At 43.4% G+C, this 27,465-nt stretch overlaps 1 protein-coding gene across 2 annotated transcripts in view; it reads left to right on the top strand.

The window, feature by feature from the left end:
- The window catches only part of RACGAP1 (Rac GTPase activating protein 1), a 62,227-nt gene that overhangs the window by 14,848 nt on the left and 19,914 nt on the right, over window positions 1–27,465 (top strand). The window contains exons 1-7 of one of the 2 annotated variants that reach the window (XM_069758822.1): window positions 727–773; window positions 12,116–12,204; window positions 13,455–13,657; window positions 13,741–13,880; window positions 15,961–16,030; window positions 22,245–22,298; window positions 22,374–22,451. In XM_069758822.1, the coding sequence (XP_069614923.1) occupies window positions 12,120–12,204; window positions 13,455–13,657; window positions 13,741–13,880; window positions 15,961–16,030; window positions 22,245–22,298; window positions 22,374–22,451 (630 nt within the window). In that variant the 5' untranslated portion in view covers window positions 727–773; window positions 12,116–12,119. Of the gene's footprint in view, window positions 1–726; window positions 774–12,115; window positions 12,205–13,454; window positions 13,658–13,740; window positions 13,881–15,960; window positions 16,031–22,244; window positions 22,299–22,373; window positions 22,452–27,465 lie in introns of those variants that run through there. The other variant, XM_069758821.1, reaches the window with a different exon arrangement.

The following is a 27,465-nucleotide window of genomic DNA, read 5'->3' as shown; positions in this document are numbered from 1 at the left end:
ATACATGATGTAACAACATATACAGATAAATATAACGCCTGTCAATATACCAATAGAATATAAACAAGTATAAAATAATACCGTCCTGCCTAATGGCTCATGGGGTATCTAAAGGCATATATATAGTAAGATGACATATCTGGACCCAAGAAAAAGAGGGTAGGCTAAATAGCCACAAGGTTACCCATATAGTGGTCACAAAAGAATCCCCATACAGAGTCATAGAGTATAATAAGCTGCGGTATAATACAAACCGGCCTATAGAAGGACAGGCTGAGATATCCAGGAGACCTAGTGGGCCATAGCCCCACGCGTATCGCCTCCGAAATGAGGCTTTGTCAGTGGCTCTGGAAGATGGCGGCCTAGAGAAAGTGGAGAGTCTGTGGCCTACATGTGAGAGTTATACACCCCACACATGAGTGGACCTTGGGACAGGGACATGATTTTTCCTGGAAAGTGACAGGGCCGCATGGAGCAGCAGACTGTCCACAGCTTCTGCCTTCAGTCACTGCATAAGATGTTTTGTTTTTCTCTTCATATACAACTGACTGATTCCATTTTGTCAGTTTGATGAAAAAGCTATATTTTTGGAGGGATTATTATTATTTTATTTTTTGTCTGTACACAAAATCCCGTTAGCAAGTGGCTCTGCCGCTATTGACAGGTTGAAAGCTTCCTGGCAGTGCGTCCACTGCACCCGTGCACATCCCATATCTATTAAGGGCCTGTATTGTGGGCAGTGATGGAGTGGGTGAGATCAGAGCTTCATTACGGTAACGTTATCTGGTAATTCATTGCATTAATAATTAAGTGTTTCTGAAATCTTTTGATGGAAAATGTCTGTATACTTAGTGATGACCATCTATTCTATAACCTGGCATCACTGTGGCACTATACACACTGATGCCTACATGATTTTAGAAGCAGTCTGTTGAAATACCCTGAGCCTATATAGTGTTGTCACCGCACACATCTGTACATTACTGCTGTTAGCTGTATGGACATTTGGCATTTATTTTACCTTAAGACTACATTCACACACTGCACTACTGCATGCACAAAGTGGCGAATAAGAACACGAGCTTGTAAGTAAACCCTCAATGTTGCCGCAATCTTGTGCTCCTTTGTGGATCCACATCCGTGGATTGTATAGAATTACAGCTCGGCTCTGGTGACGTTAGTGATGGAGCAGCATCTCCAGACACGGCCCATGGATGGATGGTTTTCTCATCCTGTATAACCCATAATGCGTATGGATGCAACTGTACATGAGAGCTGGGGTCTGCATGTGAGGGGGCTTGGGAGCAGAGCTCTTTCCACCCTCCACTGAGGCCAGCGTCTGTCTGAGCTCCGGTGGTTGCTATTAACCTTTTTCTATGCAACTCTCAATCTAATAATGGCATTTAAATAGAGCAGTAGCTGGTACACATGTGACCGGGCTGCCGCATGCCCCCTGCCACACACTGGTTACCTTGTCAGCCAGAGGCCGGCTGCAAGCCTATGTCACTATTTTGATATTCTTGTGAAGGCCAACCAAGTCTTTACAGATGCTGAAATGGCCGTATGTGCAACGCATGGAGGGGGGTTTGCTGGGGCTCCCGTATGTGCACCTCAATTGGGGGGGGGGGATTGCTGGGGCTCCCATATGTGCAGTGCTGGAGGGGTGCTGAGGCTCCCGTATGTGCACCTCAATGGGGAGGGCTCCCATATGTGCAGTGCTGGGGGGCGCTGAGGTTTCCATATGTGCACCTCAATTGGGGACGGTTGCTGAGGCTCCCATATGTGCAGTACTAGGGAGGGATGGTTGCTGAGGCTCCCATACGTGCAGTACTGGGAGGGGGGGGGGGGGTGCTGAGGCCCCCATATGTGCAGTACTAGGGAGGGATGGTTGCTGAGGTTCCCATATGTGCAGTACTGGGAGGGGGGGGGGGTTCTGAGGCTCCCATATGTGCAGTACTGGGGGGTGCTGAGGCTCCCATATGTGCAGTACTGGGGAGGGATGGTTGCTGAGGCCCCCATATGTGCAGTACTGGGAGGGGGGGGGGTTCTGAGGCTCCCATATGTGCAGTACTGGGGGGTGCTGAGGCTCCCATATGTGCAGTACTGGGAGGGGGGGGGGGGTGCTGAGGCTCCCATATGTGCAGTACTGGGGGGTGCTGAGGCTCCCATATGTGCAGTACTGGGGAGGGATGGTTGCTGAGGCCCCCATATGTGCAGTACTGGGAGGGGGGGGGGGGGGTGCTGAGGCTCCCATATGTGCAGTACTGGGGGGTGCTGAGGCTCCCATATGTGCAGTACTGGGGAGGGATGGTTGCTGAGGCCCCCATATGTGCAGTACTGGGAGGGGGGGGGGTTCTGAGGCTCCCATATGTGCAGTACTGGGGGGTGCTGAGGCTCCCATATGTGCAGTACTGGGAGGGGGGGGGTTCTGAGGCTCCCATATGTGCAGTACTGGGGGGTGCTGAGGCTCCCATACAGTCATGGCCAAAAGTATTGACGCTACTGCAATTCTGTCAGATAATACTCATTTTCTTTCTGAAAATGATTGCACACACAAATTCTTTGGTATTATCTTCATTTAATTTGTTTTAAATTAAAAAATACAAAAGAGAATGAAGCAAAAAGCAAAACATTGATCATTTCACACCAAACTCCAAAAATGGTCCAGACAAAAGTATTGGCACCCTCAGCCTAATACTTGATTGCACAACCTTTATCCAAAATAACTGCGACCAACCGCTTCCGGTAACCATCAATGAGTTTCTTACAATGCTCTGCTGGAATTTTAGACCATTCTTCTTTGGCAAACTGCTCCAGGAGTCCAGGTCCCTGATATTTGAAGGGTGCCTTCTCCAAACTGCCATTTTTAGATCTCTCCACAGGTGTTTTATGGGATTCAGGTCTGGACTCATTGCTGGCCACCTTAGGCTGCTTTCACACTAGCGTTTTCTGCAATCCGTCACAATGCGTCGTTTTGCAGAAAAAACGCATCCTGCAAAAGTGCTTGCAGGATGCGTTTTTTCCCCATAGACTTGCATTGACGACGCATTTGCAATGGATTGCCACGCGTCGCATCCGTCGCTTTTGCGGACCGTCGGGAGAAAAAAAGCTACATGTAACGTTTTTTCTCCTGACGGACCGCTTTTTCCGACCGCGCATGCGTGGCCGGAACTCCGCCCCCACCTCTCCGCACCTTACAATGGGGCAGCGGATGCGCCGGAAAAATGCATCCGCTGCACCCATTGTGCAATGCAGCAAACGCTAGCGTCGGAATCTCTCCCCGACGCATTGCGACGGGGAGATTCCGACGCTAGTGTGAAAGGAGCCTTAGAAGTCTCCAGTGCTTTCTCTCAAACCATTTTCTAGTGCTTTTTGAAGTGTTTTGGGTCATTCCAAAGACATACTGATAGGGGTTCTAGATTGTGAGCCCCATCGGGGACAGTGATGATAATGTGTGCAAACTGTAAAGCGCTGCGGAATATGTTAGCGCTATATATAAAAATAAAGATTATTGTCCTGCTGGAAGACCCATGACCTCTTAGGGAGACCCAGCTTTCTCACACTGGGCCCTACATAATGCTGCAAAATTTGTTGGTAGTCTTCAGACCTCATAATGCCATGCACACGGTCTAGCAGTCCAGTGCCAGAGGCAGCAAAGCAACCCCAAAACATCAGGGAACCTCCGCCATGTTTGACTGTAGGGACCGTGTTCTTTTGCCTCTTCTTTTTTTTTTTTTTTTTTTTTTCTCCTGTAAACTCTATGTTGATGCCTTTGCCCAAAAAGCTCTGCTTTTGTCTCATCTGACCAGAGAACATTCTTCCAAATCGTTTTTGGCTTTTTCAGGTAAGTTTTGGCAAACTCCAGCCTGGCTTTTTTATGTCTCGAGGTAAGAAGTGGGGTCTTCCTGGGTCTCCTACCATACAGTCCCTTTTCATTCAGATGCCGACGGATAGTACGGGTTGACACTGTTGTACCCTCGGACTGCAGGGCAGCTTGAACTTGTTTGGATGTTAGTCGAGGTTCTTTATCCAACATCCGCACAATCTTGCGTTGAAATCTCTTGTCAACTTTTCTTTTCCGTCCACATCTAGGGAGGTTAGCCACAGTGTCATGGGCTTTAAACTTCTTGATGACACTGCGCACGGTTGACACAGGAACATTCAGGTCTTTGGAGATGGACTTGTAGCCTTGAGATTGCTCATGCTTCCTCATAATTTGGTTTCTCAAGTCCTCAGACAGTTCTTTGGTCTTCTTTCTTTTCTCCATGCTCAATGTGGTACACACAAGGACGGACACAAGACAGAGGTTGAGTCAACTTTAATCCATGTCAACTGGCTGCAAGTGTGATTTAGTTATTGCAAACACCTGTTAGGTGCCACAGGTAAGTTACAGGTGCTGTTAATTACACAAATTAGAGAAGCATCACATGATTTTTCGAACAGTGCCAATACTTTTGTCCACCCCCTTTTTTTATGTTTGGTGTGGAATTATATCCAATTTGGCTTTAGGACAATTCTTTGTGTTTTTTTTTTTTTCATGTAAGACAAATTAACTGAAGATAATAATGCCAAATAATTTGTGTTAATACTCATTTTCTTCCTGAAAATGATTGCAATCTGTCAGAATTGCAGGGGTATCATTACTTTTGGCCATGACTGTATGTGCTGGGGGGGGGGGGGTGTTGAGTCTCACATATGTGCAGTACTGGGGGGGGGTTCTGAGGCTCCCATATGTGCAGTACTGGGGGGGGGGGTTCTGAGGCTCCCATATGTGCAGTACTGGGGGGGGGTTCTGAGGCTCCCATATGTGCAGTACTTGGGGGGGGGGGTTCTGAGGCTCCCATATGTGCAGTACTGGGGGGGGGTTCTGAGGCTCCCATATGTGTAGTACTTTGGGGGGGGGGGCTTTCTGAGGCTCCCATATGTGCAGTACTGGGGGGGGGGTTCTGAGGCTCCCATATGTGCAGTACTGGGGGGGGGGGGTTCTGAGTCTCCCATATGTGCAGTACTGGGGGGGGGGTTCTGAGGCTCCCATATGTGCAGTACTGGGGGGGGGGTTCTGAGGCTCCCATATGTGCAGTACTTGGGGGGGGGGGGGGGGGGGTTCTGAGGCTCCCATATGTGCAGTACTGGGGGGGGTTCTGAGGCTCCCATATGTGTAGTACTTTGGGGGGGGGGCTTTCTGAGGCTCCCATATGTACAGTACTGGGGGGATTCTGAGGCTCCCATATGTGCAGTGCTGAGAGGGGGTGCTAAGACTCCCATGTGTGCACATACAACAAGATGTTGCGTTTTTTTTTTTTTTTTTTTTAATGCATTTTGTACCCAAACTTTCGTCTACGTTTTACAGTATCAGCAAAGTGTATGAGACTTCACAAATCTGATGCCCACATTTTGTATTTTTTTTTTTTTCCTCTGTATTTTGTGCAAAACCTTGGTTTTTGCAGAAGGCAGCAGGTTCCTTCTTTCAGCATTTTTTTTCAGCGTTTTTCAACCATTGAAAACAATGGGTGGTGGGAAAAAATATGTTTTTGCTTCACTGTACTTGTATTGACCTGGAGAATCTCGCTGCCATGTAACTTACCATACGATGAATACCGTAAAAACAAACCATACTAGGATTGCATCTGTTTTTCTCTATTTCATTCTACTTGGACTTTTCTTTTGATTCCCTTTTTTTTTTTTTTTTAAATACATTATATGGTAAAATGGTTGGATTTATTCAAAACTTCAACTTGTCCTGCAAAAAACAAGCCCTGGTATGGCTGTGTCATTGTCCAAAGAAATGTATGGTTCTTGGTGGGTAAAAGAGCATATAGATAAAAATGTGTTTAAAGCAAACCTGTCAGCAGCTTTGGCCGATATAAGATACGGCCACTGCCTTTCAGGGCTTATACACAGCATTCTATAATGCTGTAGATAAGCACCCCCCGGTCCGACCTAAAAGATAAGAAAATAGGTTTTATTATACTCACCCGGGGGGGCGGTCCGGACTGATGGGTTTCGCAGGTCCAGCACCTCCCATCTTCTTGCGCTGCCGCCCTCTGATTGCTTCATGGCTCCCCAACATCGCGCTCCGGCGCAGACGGAATGATTTGCCCTGTTGAGAGCAGAATAAATTCCTGCAGTGCGCCGGTGCTGGGCCTCTGACCTTTCCCGGCGCCTGCGCATTGCAGGAATTTATTGTGCTCTCAACAGGGGAAATCAGTACGCCTGCGCCCGAGCGCGATGCCAGGAAGCAATAGGAGGGCGGCATTGCAAGAAGATGGAGGCCCCGGACCTGCGAAACCCATCGGACCAGACCACTCCCTGGGTGAGTATAATAAAACTTATTTTTCTTATCTTTTAGGTTGAACCAGGGGCTTATACACAGCATTCTATAATGCAGTAGATAAGCCATGAAAGGCAGTGGCCGTTTCTTAACCCCTTTACCCCCAAGGGTGGTTTGCACGTTAATGACCGGGCCAATTTTTACAATTCTGACCACTGTCCCTTTATGAGGTTATAACTCTGGAACGCTTCAATGGATCCTGGTGATTCTGACATTGTTTTCTCGTGACATATTGTACTTCATGACAATGGTAAAAATTATTTGATATAACCTGCGTTTATTTGTGAAAAAAACGGAAATTTGGCGAAAATTATGAAAATTTCGCAATTTTCCAACTTTGAATTTTTATGCAATTAAATCACAGAGATATGTCACACAAAATACTTAATAAGTAACATTTCCCACATGTCTACTTTACATCAGCACAATTTTGGAACCAAAATTTTTTTTTGTTAGGGAGTTATAAGGGTTAAAAGTTGACCAGCAATTTCTCATTTCTACAACACCATTTTATTTTAGGGACCACATCTCATTTGAAGTCATTTTGAGGGGTCTATATGATAGAAAATACCCAAGTGTGACACCATTCTAAAAACTACACCCCTCAAGGTGCTCAAAACCATATTCAAGAAGTTTATTAACCCTTCTGGTGCTTCACAGGAATTTTTTGAATGTTTAAATAAAAATGAACATTTAACTTTTTTTCACAAAAAATGTAATTCAGCTCCAATTTGTTTTATTTTACCAAGGGTAACAGGAGAAAATGGACCCCAAACATTGTTGTACAATTTGTCCTGAGTATGCCAATACCCCACATGTGGGGGTAAACCACTGTTTGGGCGCATGGCAGAGCTCGGAAGCGAAGGAGTGCCATTTGACTTTTCAATGCAAAATTGACTGGAATTGAGATGGGACGCCATGTTTCGTTTGGAAAGCCCCTGATGTGGCTAAACATTGAAACCCCCCACAAGTGACACCATTTTGGAAAGTAGACCCCCTAAGGAACTTATCTAGAGGTGTGGTGAGCACTTTGACCCAACAAGTGCTTCACAGAAGTTTATAATGTAGAACCGTAAAAATAAAAAATCATATTTTTTCACAAAAATTATCTTTTCGCCCCCAATTTTTTATTTTCCCAAGGGTAAGAGAAGAAATTGGACCCCAAAAGTTGTTGTACAATTTGTCCTGAGTACGCTGATAGCCCATATGTGGGGGTAAACCACTGTTTGGGCGGATGGGAGAGCTCGGAAGGGAAGGAGCGCCGTTTGACTTTTCAATGCAAAATTGACAGGAATTGAGATGGGACGTCATGTTGCGTTTGAAGAGCCACTGATGTGCCTAAACATTGAAACCCCCCACAAGTGACACCATTTTGGAAAGTAGACCCCCTAAGGAACTTATCTAGAGGTGTGGTGAGCACTTTGACCCACCAAGTGCTTCACAGAAGTTTATAATGCAGAGCCGTAAAAATAAAACAAAATTTTTTTCCCACAAAAATTATTTTTTTAGCCCCCAGTTTTGTATTTTCCTGAGGGTAACAGGAGAAATTGGACCCCAAAATTTGTTGCCCAATTTGTCCTGAGTGCGATGATACACCATATGTGGGGGGAACCACTGTTTGGGCACATGGGAGGGCTCAGAAGGGAAGGAGTGCCATTTGAATGCAGACTTAGATGGAATGGTCTGCAGGTGTCACATTGCGTTTGCAGAGCCCCTAATGTACCTAAACAGTAGAAACCCCCCACAAGTGACACCATTTTGGAAAGTAGACCCCCTTAGGAACTTATCTAGATGTGTGCTGAGCGCTTTGACCCACCAAGGGCTTCACAGAAGTTTATAATGGAGAGCCGTAAAAATAAAACAAAAATTTTTTCCCACAAAAATTATTTTTTAGCCCCCAGTTTCGTATTTTCCCGAGGGTAAAAGGAGAAATTCGACCCCAAAAGTTGTTGTCCAATTTGTCCTGAGTGCGCTGATACCCCATATGTGGGGGGGAACCACTGTTTGGGCGCATGGGAGGGCTCGGAAGGGAAGGAGCTCCATTTGGAATGAGGACTTAGATGGAATGGTCTGCAGGTGTCACATTGCATTTGCAGAGCCCCTAATGTACCTAAACAGTAGAAACCTCCCACAAGTGACACCATTTTGGAAACTAGACCCCCTAAGGAACTCATCTAGATGTGTTGTGATAGCTTTGAACCCCCAAGTGTTTCACTACAGTTTGTAACGCAGAGCCGTGAAAATTAAAAAAAAAAATCTTTCCCCCCAAAATTATTTTTTAGCCCCCAGTTTTGTATTTTCCCGAGGGTAAGAGGAGAAATTCGACCCCAAAAGTTGTTGTCCAATTTGTCCTGAGTGCGCTGATACCCCATATGTGGGGGGGAACCACTGTTTGGGCGCATGGGAGGGCTCGGAAGGGAAGGAGCTCCATTTGGAATGAGGACTTAGATGGAATGGTCTGCAGGTGTCACATTGCATTTGCAGAGCCCCTAATGTACCTAAACAGTAGAAACCTCCCACAAGTGACACCATTTTGGAAACTAGACCCCCTAAGGAACTCATCTAGATGTGTTGTGATAGCTTTGAACCCCCAAGTGTTTCACTACAGTTTGTAACGCAGAGCCGTGAAAATTAAAAAAAAAAATCTTTCCCCCCAAAATTATTTTTTAGCCCCCAGTTTTGTATTTTCCCGAGGGTAAGAGGAGAAATTCGACCCCAAAAGTTGTTGTCCAATTTGTCCTGAGTACGCTGATACCCCGTATGTTGGGGGAAACCAACGTTTGAGCGCATGGCAGAGCTCGGAAGGGAAGGAGCGCCATTTGGAATGCAGACTTAGATGGAATGGTCTGCAGACGTCACATTGCGTTTGCAGAACCCCTAATGTACCTAAACAGTAGAAACCCCCCACAAGTGACCCCATATTGGAAACTAGACCCCCCAGGGAACTAATCTAGATGTGTTGTGAGAACTTTGAACCCCCAAGTGTTTCACTACAGTTTATAACGCAGAGCCATGAAAATAAAAAATCTTTTTTTTTCCCACAAAAAATATGTTTTAGCCCCGAGTTTTGTATTTTCCCAAGGGTAGCAGGAGAAATTGGACCCCAAAAGTTGTTGTCCTATTTGTCCTGAGTACGCTGATACCCCATATGTTGGGGTAAACCCCTGTTTGGGCACACGGGAGAGCTCGGAAGGGAAGAAGCACTGTTTTACTTTTTCAACGCAGAATTGGCTGGAATTGAGATCAGACGCCATGTCGCGTTTGGAGAGCCCCTGATGTGCCTAAACAGTGGAAACCCCCCAATTATAACTGAAACCCTAATCCAAACACATCCCTAACCCTAATCCCAACAGTAACCCTAACCACACCTCTAACCCTGACACACCCCTAACCCTAATCCCAACCCTATTCCCAACCGTAAATGTAATCTAAACCCTAACTGTAACTTTAGCCCCAACCCAAACTGTAGCCCTAGCCCTAACCCTAGCCCTAACCCTAGCCCTAACCCTAGCCCTAACCCTAGCCCTAACCCTAGCCCTAGCCCTAGCCCTAACCCTAGCCCTAACCCTAGCCCTAACCCTAACCCTAGCCCTAACCCTAGCCCTAACTCTAACCCTAGCCCTAATGGGAAAATGGAAATAAATACATTTTTTTAATTTTTCCCTAACTAAGGGGGTGATGAAGGGGGGTTTGATTTACTTTTATAGCGGGTTTTTTAGCGGATTTTTATGATTGGCAGCCGTCACACACTGAAAGACGCTTTTTATTGCAAAAAATATTTTTTGCGTTACCACATTTTGAGAGCTATAATTTTTCTATATTCTGGTCCACAGAGTCATGTGAGGTCTTGGTTTTTGCGGGACGTGTTGATGTTTTTATTGGTAACATTTTCGGGCACGTGACATTTTTTGATCGCTTTTTATTCCGATTTTTGTGAGGCAGAATGACCAAAAACCAGCTATTCATGAATTTCTTTTGGGGGAGGCGTTTATACCGTTCCGCGTTTGGTAAAATTGATGAAGCAGTTTTATTCTTCGGGTCAGTACGATTACAGCGACACCTCATTTATATCATTTTTTTATGTTTTGGCGCTTTTATACGATAAAAACTATTTTATAGAAAAAATAATTATTTTTGCATCGCTTTATTCTCAGGACTATAACTTTTTTATTTTTTTGCTGATGATGCTGTATGGCGGCTCGTTTTTTGCGGGACAAGATGACGTTTTCAGCGGTACCATGGTTAGTTATATCTGTCTTTTTGATCGCGTGTTATTCCACTTTTTGTTCGGCGGTATGATAATAAAGCGTTGTTTTTTGCCTCGTTTTTTTTTTTTTTTTCTTACGGTGTTTACTGAAGGGGTTAACTAGTGGGCCAGTTTTATAGGTCGGGCCGTTACGGACGCGGCGATACTAAATATGTGTACTTTTATTGTTTTTTTTTTTTATTTAGATAAAGAAATGTATTTATGGGAATAATTTTTTTTTTTTTTTTTTTCATTATTTTGGAATATTTTTTTTTATTTTTTTTTACACATTTGAAATTTTTTTTTTTTACTTTTTTACTTTGTCCCAGGGGGGGACATCACAGATCAGTGATCTGACAGTTTGCACAGCACTCTGTCAGATCACCGATCTGATAGGAGTGCAGGCTGCTTCACAGTGCCTGCTCTGAGCAGGCTCTGTGAAGCCACCTTCCTCCCTGCAGGACCCGGATCCGCGGCCATCTTGGATCCGGGGCTGGAGGGAGCAGGGAGGGAGGTGAGACCCTCGCAGCAACGCGATCACATCGCGTTGCTGCGGGGGGCTCAGGGAAGCCCGCAGGGAGCCCCCTCCCTGCGCGGTGCTTCCCTGTACCGCCGGCACATCGCGATCATCTTTGATCGCGGTGTGCCGGGGGTTAATGTGCCGGGGGCGGTCCGTGACCGCTCCTGGCACATAGTGCCGGATGTCAGCTGCGATAAACAGCTGACACCCGGCCGCGATCGGCGGCGCTCCCCCCGTGAGCGCTGCCGATCGCATATGACGTACTATTGCGTCCTTGGGAAGTAAAGCCCACCCCACATGGACGCAATAGTACGTCTAATGGCAGAAAGGGGTTAAATTGGCCAAAACTGCTGACAGGTTCCCTTTAAAAAAAAAAAAATTGCTGTGCAGGTGGTGGGATTCGCTACTCCCAATGCTTCTACTTCTGCTGTAATGGCGGAAAAAGGCAAAGTGAAAACAGGGCTATAGACGGCAATGACTTGAAAGCCATTTGTGTTGTGTCCCTCCCTGAAAGTGTTCCTGTGTTCAGATGGGCACAGAAATGTAGCACTGCGTGTTTTTTTTTTTTTTTGTTTTTGTTTTTTACCTGTCTGAACAAATGGACACATTGTAAAAGGGAAGAAAAAAAATATTTACTTTGAGCTCAGTTTGTGTCATTGCATTTTTTTATAGCCCTGTTGGTGGTTCGTCTGGATCACATTTTTCGTGGGAACTGGAATTCTGACCGAACCCACAAAACATTGTAGAAACGCAGTGTGACCAGGGCCTTGGGGTGAGTGACCGGTGACGGACCCAGGCACCTATCAGCAGAGCCCATTTTGGTGGAGTCGGAGGTTTGGCTTACCGCCTCCACAGCCCTGCCTACCAGTCAACAATAAATATCGGACTACGCCAATGTAAATGTAACCGGAATGTCGCCCTTCTTAGACTATAGTTAATTTTCTGTATAGAAATGTGGGCCTTCTTTCTGTCTATTGGCTAGAAATCCTGCTAATCATCGCAATGTTTTCCACTGCAGGGCAATGGCGACTTCGATGCTGACCTTGCGCCATCATTTTGAGCAGTTAATTCGCCAGGTGGACGGTCTGAACGAGGGCATAGAGCCACGTAAGTACTTGCGCACCTTATAGAACTAGTGCTATAAAAAAAAAGTGCTTCTTATACGGTATGTGAAGCTTTCTGACGACTGTCAAAGAACGTCTTCTTGGAAGTGTTCATTGAGAATGCTAAATATGCTCCAGGGGCATGTTCTATCAAATTGGTATTTTACTTTTAAATCAATATATACATTTACAGTGGGGCTGGCACGCACCGCACAGCTTCAATATGAACCTGAATGTAATTGGAAAGGCCAGTGCTGTGAAGTCCGAATCTCCTTCCTGCAGCAGAATTGATTGTCTTGAAAAGAAGACACTTTGCTTTACCAGCAGAGTTCTCATTAGTTGGGAGAAATGTTTTTTTTTTTGAATATGTTCTACTTCTCCGTTTTAATTTTCAGGATGGCCGCTGTTATACATAACAAATCCTATTTAATTGAATCAATCTTGGCATAACTGGAGATTTCCTAAGCAAAATTAGTCAGCCTTGGCTTTCATTGCCAGAAAAGCTACATGTTGTGCACCAAATCTATGTTCCCCCATCAGTGGCCAGTCTTGGAGCGCTCAGTAGGATGTGACCCACCAATCCAAACTTATTTATCACAGCCATAAAAAACCTACAAAGAACAAAATGAGCAGAAACACTGCTGTAACTAAATAAGTGAAAAGCAAAAGTGCATCTAAATAACACAGGGTTCTTAGTAATACTGTTTTTTGATCAAAAATAGCAGAAAAGCCATCCTACCACGACAAGGTGACCCTGATCGGAATGGTCCTACGCTGTCTAATGTTAAAAACCTTACCATGTGTCAGTTGGCCTCAATGTGTGAACCGTGACATATGGTAAGCTTTGTAATATTAGACAGTGTAGGACTGTCCCGATCAGGGTCACCTTGTCGACGGTGGCATGGCTTTTCTGCTATTTTTGGTCACAAACCATATTACTAAGAACCCTGTTATTTAGATGCACTTTTACTTACTTGGGTACAGCAGGGTTTTTGCTCATTTTGTTCTTTGTAGGTTTTCTATGCTTTATGGCCAATGTGAACATGTTTGTGCTGCATGTATCCCAGCTTAAACCAAGCTCACGTTTTGTGTTTTATCACAGTCGTGCTGTTTAGAAAGCACTCTGGTGTGCCCCAGGGTACTAGTATTTGTGGGGGTCCTAGTTATTTAACAGCGTAATGTTTGCCTCCAGACAGACTAAGACTAGTTTCATACCACTACATCTGACTTTCCACTCTATTTTATGCCTTTTAGAATTCATTCTGCTGGCTAGGAATTTTGAAGATTTCCGAAGAAAATGGCAAAAAAATGAACAAGAGCTGGCAAAAAGCCGAGAGCTGCTGATGAAGACAGAGACTGAGCGCAGCGCACTTGAAGTAAAGCTGAAACATGCTCGCAATCAGGTGGACGTGGAGATTAAGAGGCGGCAGAAGGCCGAAGCTGAATGCGAGAAACTAGTGAGGACTACATAACTTTTCAGTTTTACTTCCCCACCTGGGCTTTAATATGACAGATCCTTTTTTTTTTCTTCTTGCGGTAGGAGCGTCAGATTCAGTTGATAAGAGAGCTGCTGATGTGTGACCCATCAGGCAGTATTCAGCTCAGTGAACAGCAGAGAAGTGCACTGGCGTTTCTGAATAACAGAACACAATTGTCTACAGATGGCAATGGAACTAGAAGGTAGAAAAAGTGTCTTCTCTCTTCACTGTTAATCTACAACTTTACACGGATGTGTGTAGTTTCTGCATGCGGGGACATATACCGTATATACTCGAGTATAAGCCGACCCGAGTATAAGCCGACCCTCCCCCCCCTAATTTTGCCACAAAAAACTGGGAAAACTTATTGACTCGAGTATAAGCCTAGGGTGGAAAATGCAGCAGCTACCGGTGAATTTCAAAAATAAAAATAGATGCTCCATACCGTTCATTATTGCCCCATAAGATGCTCCATATAAAGCTGTGCCACATATAATGCTCCATACTGTTCATTATTGCACCATAGATGCTCCATATAAAGCTGTGTCATATAGTGCTCTGCACCGTTCATTATTGCCCAATAGATGTGCCATATAAAGCTGTGCCATATAGTGCTCTGCACCGTTCATTATTGCCCCATAGATGTGCCATATAAAGCTGTGCCATATAGTGCTCTGCACCGTTCATTATTGCCCCATAGATGTGCCATATAAAGCTGTGCCATATAGTGCTCTGCACCGTTCATTATTGCCCAATAGATGTGCCATATAAAGCTGTGCCATATAGTGCTCTGCACCGTTCATTATTGCCCCATAGACGTGCCATATAAAGCTGTGCCATATAGTGCTCTGCACCGTTCATTATTGCCCCATAGATGTGCCATATAAAGCTGTGCCATATAGTGCTCTGCACCGTTCATTATTGCCCCATAGATGTGCCATATAAAGCTGTGCCATATAGTGCTCTGCGCCATTCATTATTGCCCCATGGATGTGTCATATAGTGCTCCGCACCGTTCATTATTGCCCCATAGCTGCCATATAGTGCTCTGCACCGTTCATTATTGCCCCATAGCTGTGCCATATAGTGCTCTGCACCGTTCATTCTTGCCCCATAGCTGTGCCATATAGTGCTCTGCACCGTTCATTCTTGCCCCATAGCTGTGCCATATAGTGCTCTGCGCCGTTCATTATTGCCCAATAGCTGTGCCATATAGTGCTCTGCGCCGTTCAGTATTGCCCCATAGCTGCCATATAGTGCTCTGCGCCGTTCAATATTGCACCATAGCTGCCATATAGTGCTTTGCGCCGTTCAGTATTGCCCCATAGCTGTGCCATATAGTGCTCTGCGCCGTTCAGTATTGCCCCATAGCTGCCATATAGTTCTCTGCGCCGTTCAATATTGCCCCATAGCTGCCATATAGTGCTCTGCGCCGTTCAGTATTGCCCCATAGCTGCCATATAGTGCTTTGCGCCGTTCAGTATTGCCCCATAGCTGTGCCATAGAAAGCTGTGCCATTGCTGCTGCTGCAATAAAAAAAAAAAAAACGCCATACTCGCCTCTCTTGCTTGCAGCTCCCAGCGTCCTGTCCCGGCGTCTCTCCGCACTGACTGATCAGGCAGAGGGCGCCGCGCACACTATATGCGTCATCGCGCCCTCTGACCTGCACAGTCAGCGGAGCGACGCCAGGAAGATGGAGCGGCGCCCGGCGTGTGGAACGGGGACAGGTGAATATGATATACTTACCTGCTCCTGGTGTCCCACTCCCTCTGCCTGTCACACGGTCTTCGGTGCCGCAGCCTCTTTCTCTATCAGCGGTCACCGTTACCGCTGATTAGAGAAATGAATATGCGGCTCCACCACTATGGGAGGTGGAGCCGCGTATTCATTTCTCTAATGAGCGGTCCCACGTGACCGCTGAAGAGGAGAAGAACTGCAGCACCGAAGACCGTGTGACAGGCAGAAGGGAGCGCCGGGACTAGGTGAGTATGCCTCAGCGCCCTCTCCCCCTCACCCGCCGACCCTGCCGCCCACCGTGACTCAAGTATAAGCTGAGAGGGGCACTTTCACCCAAAATTTTGGGCTGAAAATCTCGGCTTATACTCGAGTATATACGGTAGCTTGTACTAATTAGGTGTGTAATTGATTACTGAGGTAGATTCTCTGCATTGGTGCAAAATCTGGTGCAATCTGCTGAGCAGTTCTCCTAACTTTCATCTCTTTCCGCTCGTCATCATTGTCCCTGATTCATGTAATTTTGATGTTTTTTTTTTCCCCCTTAGATTATCTACAATAGATGAATCTGGATCCATCCTCTCAGACATCAGCTTTGACAAAACTGAGGACTCGCTGGTAATTGAACAGAAACTGATACTGTTAATGACGGTTTAGGGAATTATATCGATGCAATGAAAATTATTTACACTTCGCTGCAAATTAGGTTTAGCAAAATTTACAATGTTTCTGTTTGCAATAAACTAATGAAACAAGAACAATTTAACTTAACACATAACAAATTAAATTTGTTTCTCCCGATTCCTCACAAAATGCTACCTTTTAATGGTCACAGAATTATTCAGCCCCCTTGATGGCAATTGAAGGAACTTTAGAGCTTATTAGCCTATTACTCATTTCCATTGGCCTGCAGTTCACAAATATTTTTGATGTGTGTGAAGCAACCGCCATCTTTAGATCCCACAAAAGAGAGATATATTACACACAGTACAGACCAAACGTTTGGACACACCTTCTCATTTAAAGATTTTTCTGTATTTTCCTTACTATGAAAATTGTACGTTCACACTGAAGGCATCAAAATTATGAATTAACACATGTGGAATTATATACTTAACAAAAAAGTGTGAAACAACTGAAAATATGTCTTATATTCTAGGCTCTTCCACCTTTTTGCTTTGATGACTGCTTTGCACACTCTTGGCATTCTCTTGATGAGCTTCCAGAGGTAGTCACCGGGAATGGTTTTCCAACAATCTTGAAGGAGTTCCCAGAAATGCTTGGCACTTGTTGGCCCTTTTATCTTCACTCTGCGGTCCAGCTCACCCCAAACCATCTCGATTGGGTTCAGGTCTGGGGACTGTGGAGGCCAGGTCATCTGGCGTAGCACCCCATCACTCTCCTTCTTGGTCAAATAGCCCTTACACAGCCTGGAGGTGTGTTTGGGGTAATTGTCCTGTTGAAAAATAAATGATGGTCCAACTAAATGCAAACCGGATGGAATAGCATGCCGCTGCAAGATGTTGTAGTAGCCATGCTGGTTATGTATGCTTTCAATTTTGAATAAATCCCCAACAGTGTCACCAGCAAAGCACCCCCAAACTATCATACCTCCTCCTCCATGCTTCACGGTGGGAACAAGGCATGTAGAGTCCATCCGTTCACATTTTCTGTGTCACACAAAGACACGGTGGTTGGAACCAAAGATCTCAAATTTGGACTCATCAGATCAGACCAAAGCACAGTTCTTTAGCCCAAACAAGTCTCTTCTGCTTGTTGCCTGTCCTTAGCAGTGGTTTCCTAGCAGCTATTTTACCATGAAGGCCTGCTGCACAAAGTCTCCTCTTAACAGTTGTTGTAGAGATGTGTCTGCTGCTAGAACTCTGTGGCATTGACCTGGTCTCTGATCTGAGCTGCTGTTAACCTGCGATTTCTGAGGCTGGTGGCTTGGATAAACTTATCCTCAGAAGCAGAGGTGACTCTTGGTCTTCCTTTTCTGGGGCAGTCCTCATGTGAGCCAGTTTCTTTGTAGCGCTTGATGGTTTTTGCAACTGCACTTGGGGACACTTTCAAAGTTTTCCCAATTTTTTGGACTGATTGACCTTCATTTCTTAAAGTAATGATGGCCACTCGTTTTTCTTTACTTAGCTGCTTTTTTCTTGCCATAATACAAATTCTAGCAGTCTATTCAGTAGGACTATCAGCTGTGTATCCACCAGACTTCTGCTCAACACAACTGATGGTGCCAACACCATTTATAAGGCAAGAAATCCCATTTATTAAACCTGACAGGGCACACCTGTGAAGTGAAAGCCATTCCCAATGACTACCTCTTGAAGCTCAAGAGAATGCCAAGAGTGTGCAAAGCAGTCATCAAAGCAAAAAGGTGGCTACTTAGAAGAACCTAGAATATAAGACATAATTTCAGTTGTTTCACACTTTTTTTGTTAAGTATACAGGTCCTTCTCAAAAAATTAGCATATAGTGTTAAATTTCATTATTTACCATAATGTAATGATTACAATTAAACTTTCATATATTATAGATTCATTATCCACCAACTGAAATTTGTCAGGTCTTTTATTGTTTTAATACTATAATAATAATAATAATTTTTATTTATATAGCGCCAACATATTCCGCAGCGCTTTACAAATTATAGAGGGGACTTGTACATACAATAGACATTACAGCATAACAGAAATACAGTTCAAAACAGATATCAAGAGGAGTGAGGGCCCTGCTCGTAAGCTTACAAACTATGAGGAAAAGGGGAGACACGAGAGGTGGATGGTAACAATTGCTATAGTTATTCGGACCAGCCATAGTGTAAGGCTTGGGTGTTCATGTAAAGCTGCATGAACCAGTTAATTAATTTTTTTTTTTTTTTTTTAATATAGGCCACACAGGGACTGATGATTTTGGCATACAACTCCTGATAACCCAAAAAACCTGTCTCAATAAATTAGCATATCAAGAAAAGGTTCTCTAAACGACCTATTACCCTAATCTTCTGAATCAACTAATTAACTCTAAACACATGCAAAAGATACCTGAGGCTTTTATAAACTCCCTGCCTGGTTCATTACTCAAAACCCCCATCATGGGTAAGACTAGCGACCTGACAGATGTCAAGAAGGCCATCATTGACACCCTCAAGCAAGAGGATAAGACCCAGAAAGAAATTTCTCAACAAATAGGCTGTTCCCAGAGTGCTGTATCAAGGCACCTCAATGGTAAGTCTGTTGGAAGGAAACAATGTGGCAGAAAACGCTGTACAACGAGAAGAGGAGACCGGATCCTGAGGAAGATTGTGGAGAAGGACCGATTCCAGACCTTGGGGAACCTGAGGAAGCAGTGGACTGAGTCTGGTGTGGAAACATCCAGAGCCACCGTGCACAGGCGTGTGCAGGAAATGGGCTACAGGTGCCGCATTCCCCAGGTAAAGCCACTTTTGAACCATAAACAGCGGCAGAGGCGCCTGACCTGGGCTACAGAGAAGCAGCACTGGACTGTTGCTAAGTGGTCCCAAGTCCTTTTTTGTGATGAAAGCAAATTTTGCATGTCATTCGGAAATCAAGGTGCCAGAGTCTGGAGGAAGACTGGGGAGAAGGAAATGCCAAAATGCCTGAAGTCCAGTGTCAAGTACCCACAGTCAGTGATGGTGTGGGGTGCCATGTCAGCTGCTGGTGTTGGTCCACTGTGTTTCATCAAGGGCAGGGTCAATGCAGCTAGCTATCAGGAGATTTTGGAGCACTTCATGCTTCCATCGGCTGAAATGCTTTATGGAGATGAAGATTTCATTTTTCAGCACGACCTGGCACCTGCTCACAGTGCCAAAACCACTGGTAAATGGTTTACTGACCATGGTATTACTGTGCTCAATTGGCCTGCCAACTCTCCTGACCTGAACCCCATAGAGAATCTGTGGGATATTGTGAAGAGAAAGTTGAGAGACGCAAGACCCAACACTCTGGATGAGCTTAAGGCCGCTATTGAAGCATCCTGGGCCTCCATAACATCTCAGCAGTGTCACAGGCTGATTGCCTCCATGCCACGCCGCATTGAAGCAGTCATTTCTGCCAAAGGATTCCCGACCAAGTATTGAGTGCATAACTGAACATTATTATTTGTTGGTTTTTTTGTTTGTTATTAAAAAACACTTTTATTTGATTGGATGGGTGAAATATGCTAATTTATTGAGACAGGTTTTTTGGCTTATCAGGAGTTGTATGCCAAAATCATCAGTATTGAAACAATAAAAGACCTGACAAATTTCAGTTGGTGGATAATGAATCTATAATATATGAAAGTTTAATTGTAATCATTACATTATGGTAAATAATGAAATTTAACACTATATGCTAATTTTTTGAGAAGGACCTGTATAATTCCACATGTGTTAATTCATAGTTTTGATGCCTTCAGTGTGAATGTACAATTTTCATAGTCATGAAAATACAGAAAAATCTTTAAATGAGAAGGTGTCCGAACTTTTGGTCTGCACTGTATGTATGCATGCATGCATGTATGTGTATATATGTGTGTATATACGTGTGTGTGTGTGTGTGTATATATATATATATATATATATATATATATATATATATATATATATATATATATATATATATATATATATTTATTATTATTATTTATTATTTTTTTTTTTTTTTTTTTTTCCTCTATGGCTTTCATCTACAGTCTTTCCGGACTACTGAAAGCTTGGTGGACTTTGAGATATGCTTTGGCTCATTGTTCAATTACAGGGGGGTAGAACATTTTTTTGGTTCAAGGGTCACGTTGCATTAATACATCACCAGAAACCTATTAGGTATTTCAGAAGGATTTATATAGTTTCTGCTAAATATATAAAAAAAAACAAAAAACCTCAGTTTAAGTTAGCATGTATTCACACTGATTTTTTTTTTTTTTTTTTTCCTTAATCAGTGTGAACTCACTAACTTAAACTGAGGTGTTTTATTTTTGTTTGTTTTTTTTTTTTAGCAGAAACTCGCCAAACTTTTCTCAATCTCCAATCTAAGTCTTGTCATTTCTTAAGTTTGAACATGGCCATGAGACACATTGTGAATTGCTACGTGTGTACAAGATCAAAACCACTGTCAGCAAATGCGTGCAGCATGAGAACTACCATCATTACATGAATGCAGCACCAGAACCAGTGTCTGTCACTGTGTCCCTTCCCCCTCACCACTCCTATTTGCCCCATAATGTACCAAACTTTAACATGTGCCCTTGTAGTGACACAGCCCTACCTCCCTTGGTCCTTCATCTAAAACAGGACATTTATGGCTCATGTTCTTCTATGTGCAAATCGGATTGCTCTGACTAATGTACATTGAGTTGCTGTTCATCTGCATCCTTTTTTTTTTTTTCTCAAAATGGTTGAGAAAAAAATCGCACGGCACACTGACCACGCGTGTGCTGTCCGTGTTTTTTTATTTATTTTTTAAATGCACACATCTCATAGGATTCCCGACATTTCATCAGCCAAGTACAGTAAATTCAATCGGAATAGAAAGATCAGATATATAATTAGTGCAGTGCATGTGTAGTTTATGGAACATTTATTTAGCTAATAGATATAAAATTAATTGAAAAAAATTGGCATGCTCCTCTTTTTAATTTTTTTAATTACCAGGTGAGATAAAGCAGACAGCTGCTGGCTGATATTAATAGGCTGGGAAGGGTCCGTGGATATTGGACCCCCATCCAGACTAATAACGTCCGTCCTCAGCCGCCCCAGAAATGGCACATCTAATTTCTTGATGGTGCCAAAAGGCAATCGGGTAATGGTTTTAAGGTTGATGTCAGCTATGTAATGTCCGCTGACATCAAACCCAGAGACTTGGTAATGGAGAGGCGCCTATAAGGCTAGGTTCACATTGCATTAGCGCATTCCGTTACGCTAACGCAATGTTCAAAAAGGATTGCATTTAATGATCCCTCTAGCACAGATGCTCGATCTGCGCTAGCGAGAAACGGACCTCGAACGCTGCAAGCAGCGTTCGCGGTCCGTCAGAAAATAACGGGACATCGCTAGCGCATGCCAAAAATGGCATACGTTAGCGATGCGTTCGATACATTGCGCTCAATGGGTGCGCTAACGGATCCGTTACATAGCGTTAATTGCGCCATGTAATGGATTCCGTCAGCGGACACCCACTAACGCAATGTGAACCCAGCCTAAGACGCCCACATTACAAACACCGTAGTCAAAAGAAATAAACACACAGAACCGGCCTTAAGTTCATACACTATGAGCGGTGATATCAGTAAGGTTCATCAGCTGTGAACTGCGATAACCTTACTGACCGCACTCGTCACAGCAGCAGGCGTGTTCAGACTGCCACGCTGAGTGCTCACATTACTGATGTTACCGCTCATCACAGCATCTGGATGTTATGGACCCCTTTTGGATCTTTATATTTTAATGGTATTAAATTAATAAAAGAGGGTCGGGTATGTATGTATGTATGTGTGTGTGTGTGTGTGTGTCTATTGCGTTTACTGATCGTGTGCAAGAAAGAAGTACTAAATACCATTGTCATGAAGGGCTTAAATATTTCTGATACTGCAGTGGTCATTAACAGCAGCATTTTGTATTGAGTTTAGAGAAAACATTTTATGTTAAGCTATTTACGTTGTTCTTTGATTTATTGCACTAGTCACAGCAGCTCTCCGAAGCCGATCCCTGTATAGAGAAGTCATAGTTGGCGGCCCGGGCCCTGCATGTAGTCTGTATGACTGCTGCTCGTATTTGGATGACTTGTGTAGAATATATTTTTTACATGTTGAATCTTTTCATTAGGATTGGGATTCTTCTATTGTTAGAAATGTGAGACTGAAGAAAAGAGAAAAGCGAGTAAGTTGACTAATATATATTAACTTTTTTTTTTTTTTTTTTGCTGCTTTTTACTAATAGATTTTGTCTTTCTAGCGCTCCTCAAGACAGCAAACAGAAGGACCTCCTGTTCCATCAAAGAGGACGCGCTCATTTGGGCTGGCCGTGGATCCGGTATGCCGCTACTTACCACCAAGTTTCTATTTGTATTTGTAGCTTTCATGGGGTAATCCGGAGTAATATCTAATATTCCTTTGTAATAGTAATCGTCTTTTTAACCCCTTCGTGATCCCAGCTTTTTTTTGTTTTTCACTCCCCTTCTTCCGAAAACCATAACTTTTTTATTTTTCCGTTAATTTGGCCATGTGAGGGCTTATTTTTTGTGGAACGAGTTGTACTTTTGAACTATACCATTGGTTTTACCATGTCGTCGGGTGAGGGCTTATTTTTTGCGTGCCGAGCTGACATTTTTAATGATACCATTTTGGTGCAGATACGATCTTTAGACCGCCCGTTATTGCATTTTAATGCAATGTCGCAGCTATCAAAAAGCGTAATTCTGGCGTTTTGACTTTTTTTTTTTTTTTTTTTATCTTTATTATTGATCGGGCAATTCTGAACGCGGCGATACCAAATATGTGTAGGTTTGATTTTTATTTTGAATGGGGCGAAAGGGGGTGATTTAAACTTTTTTAATTTTTTTTTTTTTTTCATATTTTTAAACTTTTTCTTTTTTTTTTTTTTTTTTTTTTTTTAAATTTTGGCATTCTTCAATAGTCTCCATGGGAGGCTAGAAGCTGCCACAACTTAACCGCCTCTGCTACATAGAGGCGATGTTCAGATCGCAGAAATTCAGCATTGCTGTGAGCGCCGCCCACAGGTTGGCGCTCATAGCAATCCGGCATCAACAACCATAGAGGTCTCAAGGAGACCTCTGGTTGTTATGCCGATGAACCCCGATCATGTGGCGGGGGACACCAATGTGTGCATTTCCTTGTTAAATGCCGCTGTCAGTTTGACAGCAGCCTTTAACTAGTTAACCCCTTAAAGGGACTCTGTCACCTGAATTTGGCGGGACTGGTTTTGGGTCATATGGGCGGAGTTTTCGGGTGTTTGATTCACCCTTTCCTTACCCGCTGGCTGCATGCTGGCTGCAATATTGGATTGAAGTTCATTCTCTGTCCTCCATAGTACACGGCTGCACAAGGCAAGATTGCTTTGCGCAGGCGTGTACTATGGAGGACAGAGAATGAACTTCAATCCAATATTGCAGCCAGCGGGTAAGGAAAGGGTGAATCAAACACCCAAAAACTCCGCCCATATGACCCAAAACCAGTCCCGCCAAATTCAGGTGACAGGTTCCCTTTAATAACAGCCAATACGCCTTTTAACTGACCTGAGATATGAGAGAATAGCCTCCCCATACAGGTGACAATCCCGCATCTGTCGGCTGGACACTATAGCTGACAACTTGCTGTATCAGCCACGATAAGTGTTTGCACCATCCAAATCTGTTTAACCCCTTAGATGCTGCTGTAAATAGTGACTACATCATTATATATGGTTAACAGACTGTGGGGGCTGCCTCCTAATACCAATTGGTGTCCTCAGATCATGATTTTGTGGTCCTGATGTTTGCGATGGCAATTCATGACCAAATAGCGGCCTTAGAGTCTGTCGTCTGTAGTAATCTGTTCAGAAGTTAGAGGCATTTAGGTGGTAAAAATACACATTTTCATTTCTGTCATACCACTTTGCATTAATTCCTGTAAAGCACCTGAAGGGTTAATAAACTACCTGACAACAGTTTTCAATATGTCTGGGGGTGCTGTTTTTAAAATGGTATCATGTTTGGGGGTTTCCCAATATATGAGACCCCTAAAGTCCCTTCAAACATGGATAAGTCCCTAAAAAAATAAATTTAGTAAATTTCCTTGAAAAAATGAAAAATTGCTGCTACATTTTTAAACCTCCTAAAATGCTAAAAAAAAAAATAAAATTACATTTTACAAATGGTGCTGATGTAAAGCAAACGTGTTGGAAATGTTTTATATGGTTTGCTGTGGTATGGCCATCTGGATTAAAGGGATAATCATTCAAATTTTGAAAATTGCTAATTTTTTAACATTTTTCTCAACTTTTTGATATTTTTTATAAATAAACACAAAACATTGACCTAAATTTACCATTATCATAAAGTATAATGTGTCACGAAAAAACAGTCTCAAAATCACTGGGATTTGTTCAAGCGTTGCAGAGTTATTACCACATAAAGTGACACTGGTCAGATTTAAAAAATTCGGCTCCGTCACTAAGGGGTTAATAGACCCGCCGCGCCTATTGCGGGCACATGTCCGCTGTTTAAAATAGCTGACATGTCCCGGCTTTGATGCGGGCTCACTGCCGGAGCCCACATCAAAGCGGGTGTTCTGCCCCCGGACCTACTATTTCGTCTGAAGGCAGAAAGGGGTTAAAGGTCACTCTAAAGCTGCCTAAACCCTCCCATAGCTGTGCTTAAAATACATATGACTTGGTTTGTTGAAAGATGCGAAGTGAAAAACTGCAGCACTGAAATCACTAAAAGTGGTAAAATCCATTGGCCGGGAAACTGAGCAGTAACTAGATAGTCTGCCGAACTTGACCTTAATGGTAACTGACATTTGCAGACACTTTTTAGAGGCTTGTTCAGGATTTTACTCTTGAGGCCAGTTAGTGGACCTGATGGCATTTGTCACTTACTAAATAAGTCTACACAATTGGAACCTAAGCATGGGTTACAAGGTTTGGGACAAAAGACATCTCTGATGACAACTCTGCTGGGATAAGTTAAAATTATTATTTATTATTATAGCACCATTTATTCCATGGCGCTTTACATGTGAGGAGGGGTATACATAATAAAAACAAGTACAATACACTACAAGTCACAATGGTACAGGAGGAAGGAGGATCCTGCCCACGAGGGATCACAATCTACAAGGGTTGGATGAGGATAAAAAAAAAAAAAAAGAGAATGTCCAGCTTCACCGAATCCATAAAAAAGAGTTTTCTTTATTCACAAACTTTAAGCATTCTTGTCATGATCAAGGGAGCTCAGTCTCCAGAAACGCGTTGACTCTTACCCATATGGTTCGTGCTGAAGTCTGTATCCTCTATGCTTAAAGTTTGTGAATAAAGAAAACTTTTTTTTTCGGATTCGGTGAAGCTGGACATTCTCTTCTCTTTTTTTTGGACTTTATACGCCTGGACACAGCGGGTCCGTGTTCCTGAAGTTTGGTTTATGCATCACGGGTGAGCTGGCTTATATTTCTTCTTTCTAAGATGGATGAGGATACAATGCAGCTTTCTGCAGCATTTGTGATACGTTTGACAGAGGGTGGTAGAGTTCAGGGGTGTAAAATGCACTGACATGAGACAGGTGATGGAACATGATTAATGGAGTTATTGAATTTAAAGAATTTTCTCAGATCTTTGAGGTAGTCATAGGGGATTTCCTGTTCAGGACCCTAATTGGGAGTAAGTGCCTCAGACAGCCTCTTGCGGACTTAGCCTTGCGTATTGCAGAAGAGGACATCATTGATCTGAGTCCAGTTTTTCCTACAGAACCCCCCCCACACCCCCCCATAATATATGTAGTTTTGAACATAATTTTTCAGGGTGAAGCCAGACCCAGCATTTGTTGGCTTTGTAAACTAGGTTGTCTGTTCTCGTGGGGGGCACTTGGTGCTGGGCAGCCCACCTAATCTAATAGTATGAGCGTCACTAATGTGCTGTAAGCCAGACACTGCGTTACCTTGTCTGATCAGCGCCCTATACCAGCCGCTTCTGTGCAATTTAATACTAATCAATCGCCTCTCCCTATAAATTGGTAGGTTGTGAGTGGTTGTCAGTATGCACCTGTGCTGCCGCCATCTTTACTACATAGGTTTGCTGCATCCTGATATTGCATTAGTTCTGATACCTGGGCATTTAAATACCGCTGCCCCTTTTTGCTATGTTAACCAATAAAGTAGGGCCAGGATCTGTAAGCCCTCATATACAGCAATTTAGAAGCAGTCTATATGCCCCCAATGCGCTCTCCATAAAACCAAGAAAAATAGCTTTTATTATACTTGTCTATGGGGCAGTCCGGTCCGATGGGCGTCACTGTTCTTGATGTGGCTCTTGCTTGGTGTGGATGACGCGATCTGCATCATCCAGTATCCTCCATCGCGCTCCAGTGCAGGCGTACTTCTGTGGCCGGCGCTCATAGCAGATGATCACTTTAGCTACAGGCTGAAGCCCTGCTTGTGTAGCACAGGCGATCGGATGATCACAGCTTCTAGTCTTCTGTGGTGAATATTGTAGAAACTAATACAAAATTAAATATTAAAAAATGTAAGCTCAAATCTCTCCCCTTTTGCCCCACTCAAAATAAAACCATTAAAAAAAATCCACATATTTGGTATCGCAGAGTTAAGAATCACTCAATCTATCAAAATCTAGAAATAATAAATCCGACTGGTAAACGGCGTAACAAGATAAAAATCAAAATGCCAGAATTGTTTTTTGTTGCCGCAACATTGCAATAACAGATGATCAAAAGATCGTATCTACCCCAAAATGGAATTTCACTGCACTTTTGAATTTTTTTTTTCTTTCCTATTTTCCAGTACACGATATGGTAAAATAAATGGTGTCGTTCAAAAATACAAGTCATCCTGCAAAAAAACAAGCCCTCACACTGCCATATTGACAGAAAAATAAGTTATGTCTCTCGAAGAAGTGGAGCAAAAACAGAAAACCCCAAGGTTGTGAATGGGTTAAGAGACTTCCATCTAAATAGGTTGTCAACCATTTTTCTTTTCACTGCCGATTCATCATCTGCAAACCACATTAAAGTTGAATATGCAAGGCAGCAAAGCGTACAGTACAGACCAAAAGTTTGGACACACCTTCTCATTTAAAGATTTTTCTGTATTTTCGTGACTATGAAAATTGTAAATTCACACTGAAGGCATCGAAACTATGAAATAACACATGTGGAATTACATACTAAACCAAAAAGTGTGAAACAACTGAAATTATGTCTTATATTCTAGGCTCTTCCACCTTTTGCTTTGATGACTGTTTTGCACGCTCTTGGCATTCTCTTGATGAGCTGCAAGAGGTAGTCACCAGGAATGGTCTTTCAACCATCTTGAAGGAG

The sequence above is a fragment of the Ranitomeya imitator genome, chromosome 3, assembly GCF_032444005.1.
Source record: "Ranitomeya imitator isolate aRanImi1 chromosome 3, aRanImi1.pri, whole genome shotgun sequence".
Taxonomy (NCBI): domain Eukaryota; kingdom Metazoa; phylum Chordata; class Amphibia; order Anura; family Dendrobatidae; genus Ranitomeya; species Ranitomeya imitator.
This window is presented reverse-complemented; position numbering and strand designations above follow the sequence as displayed.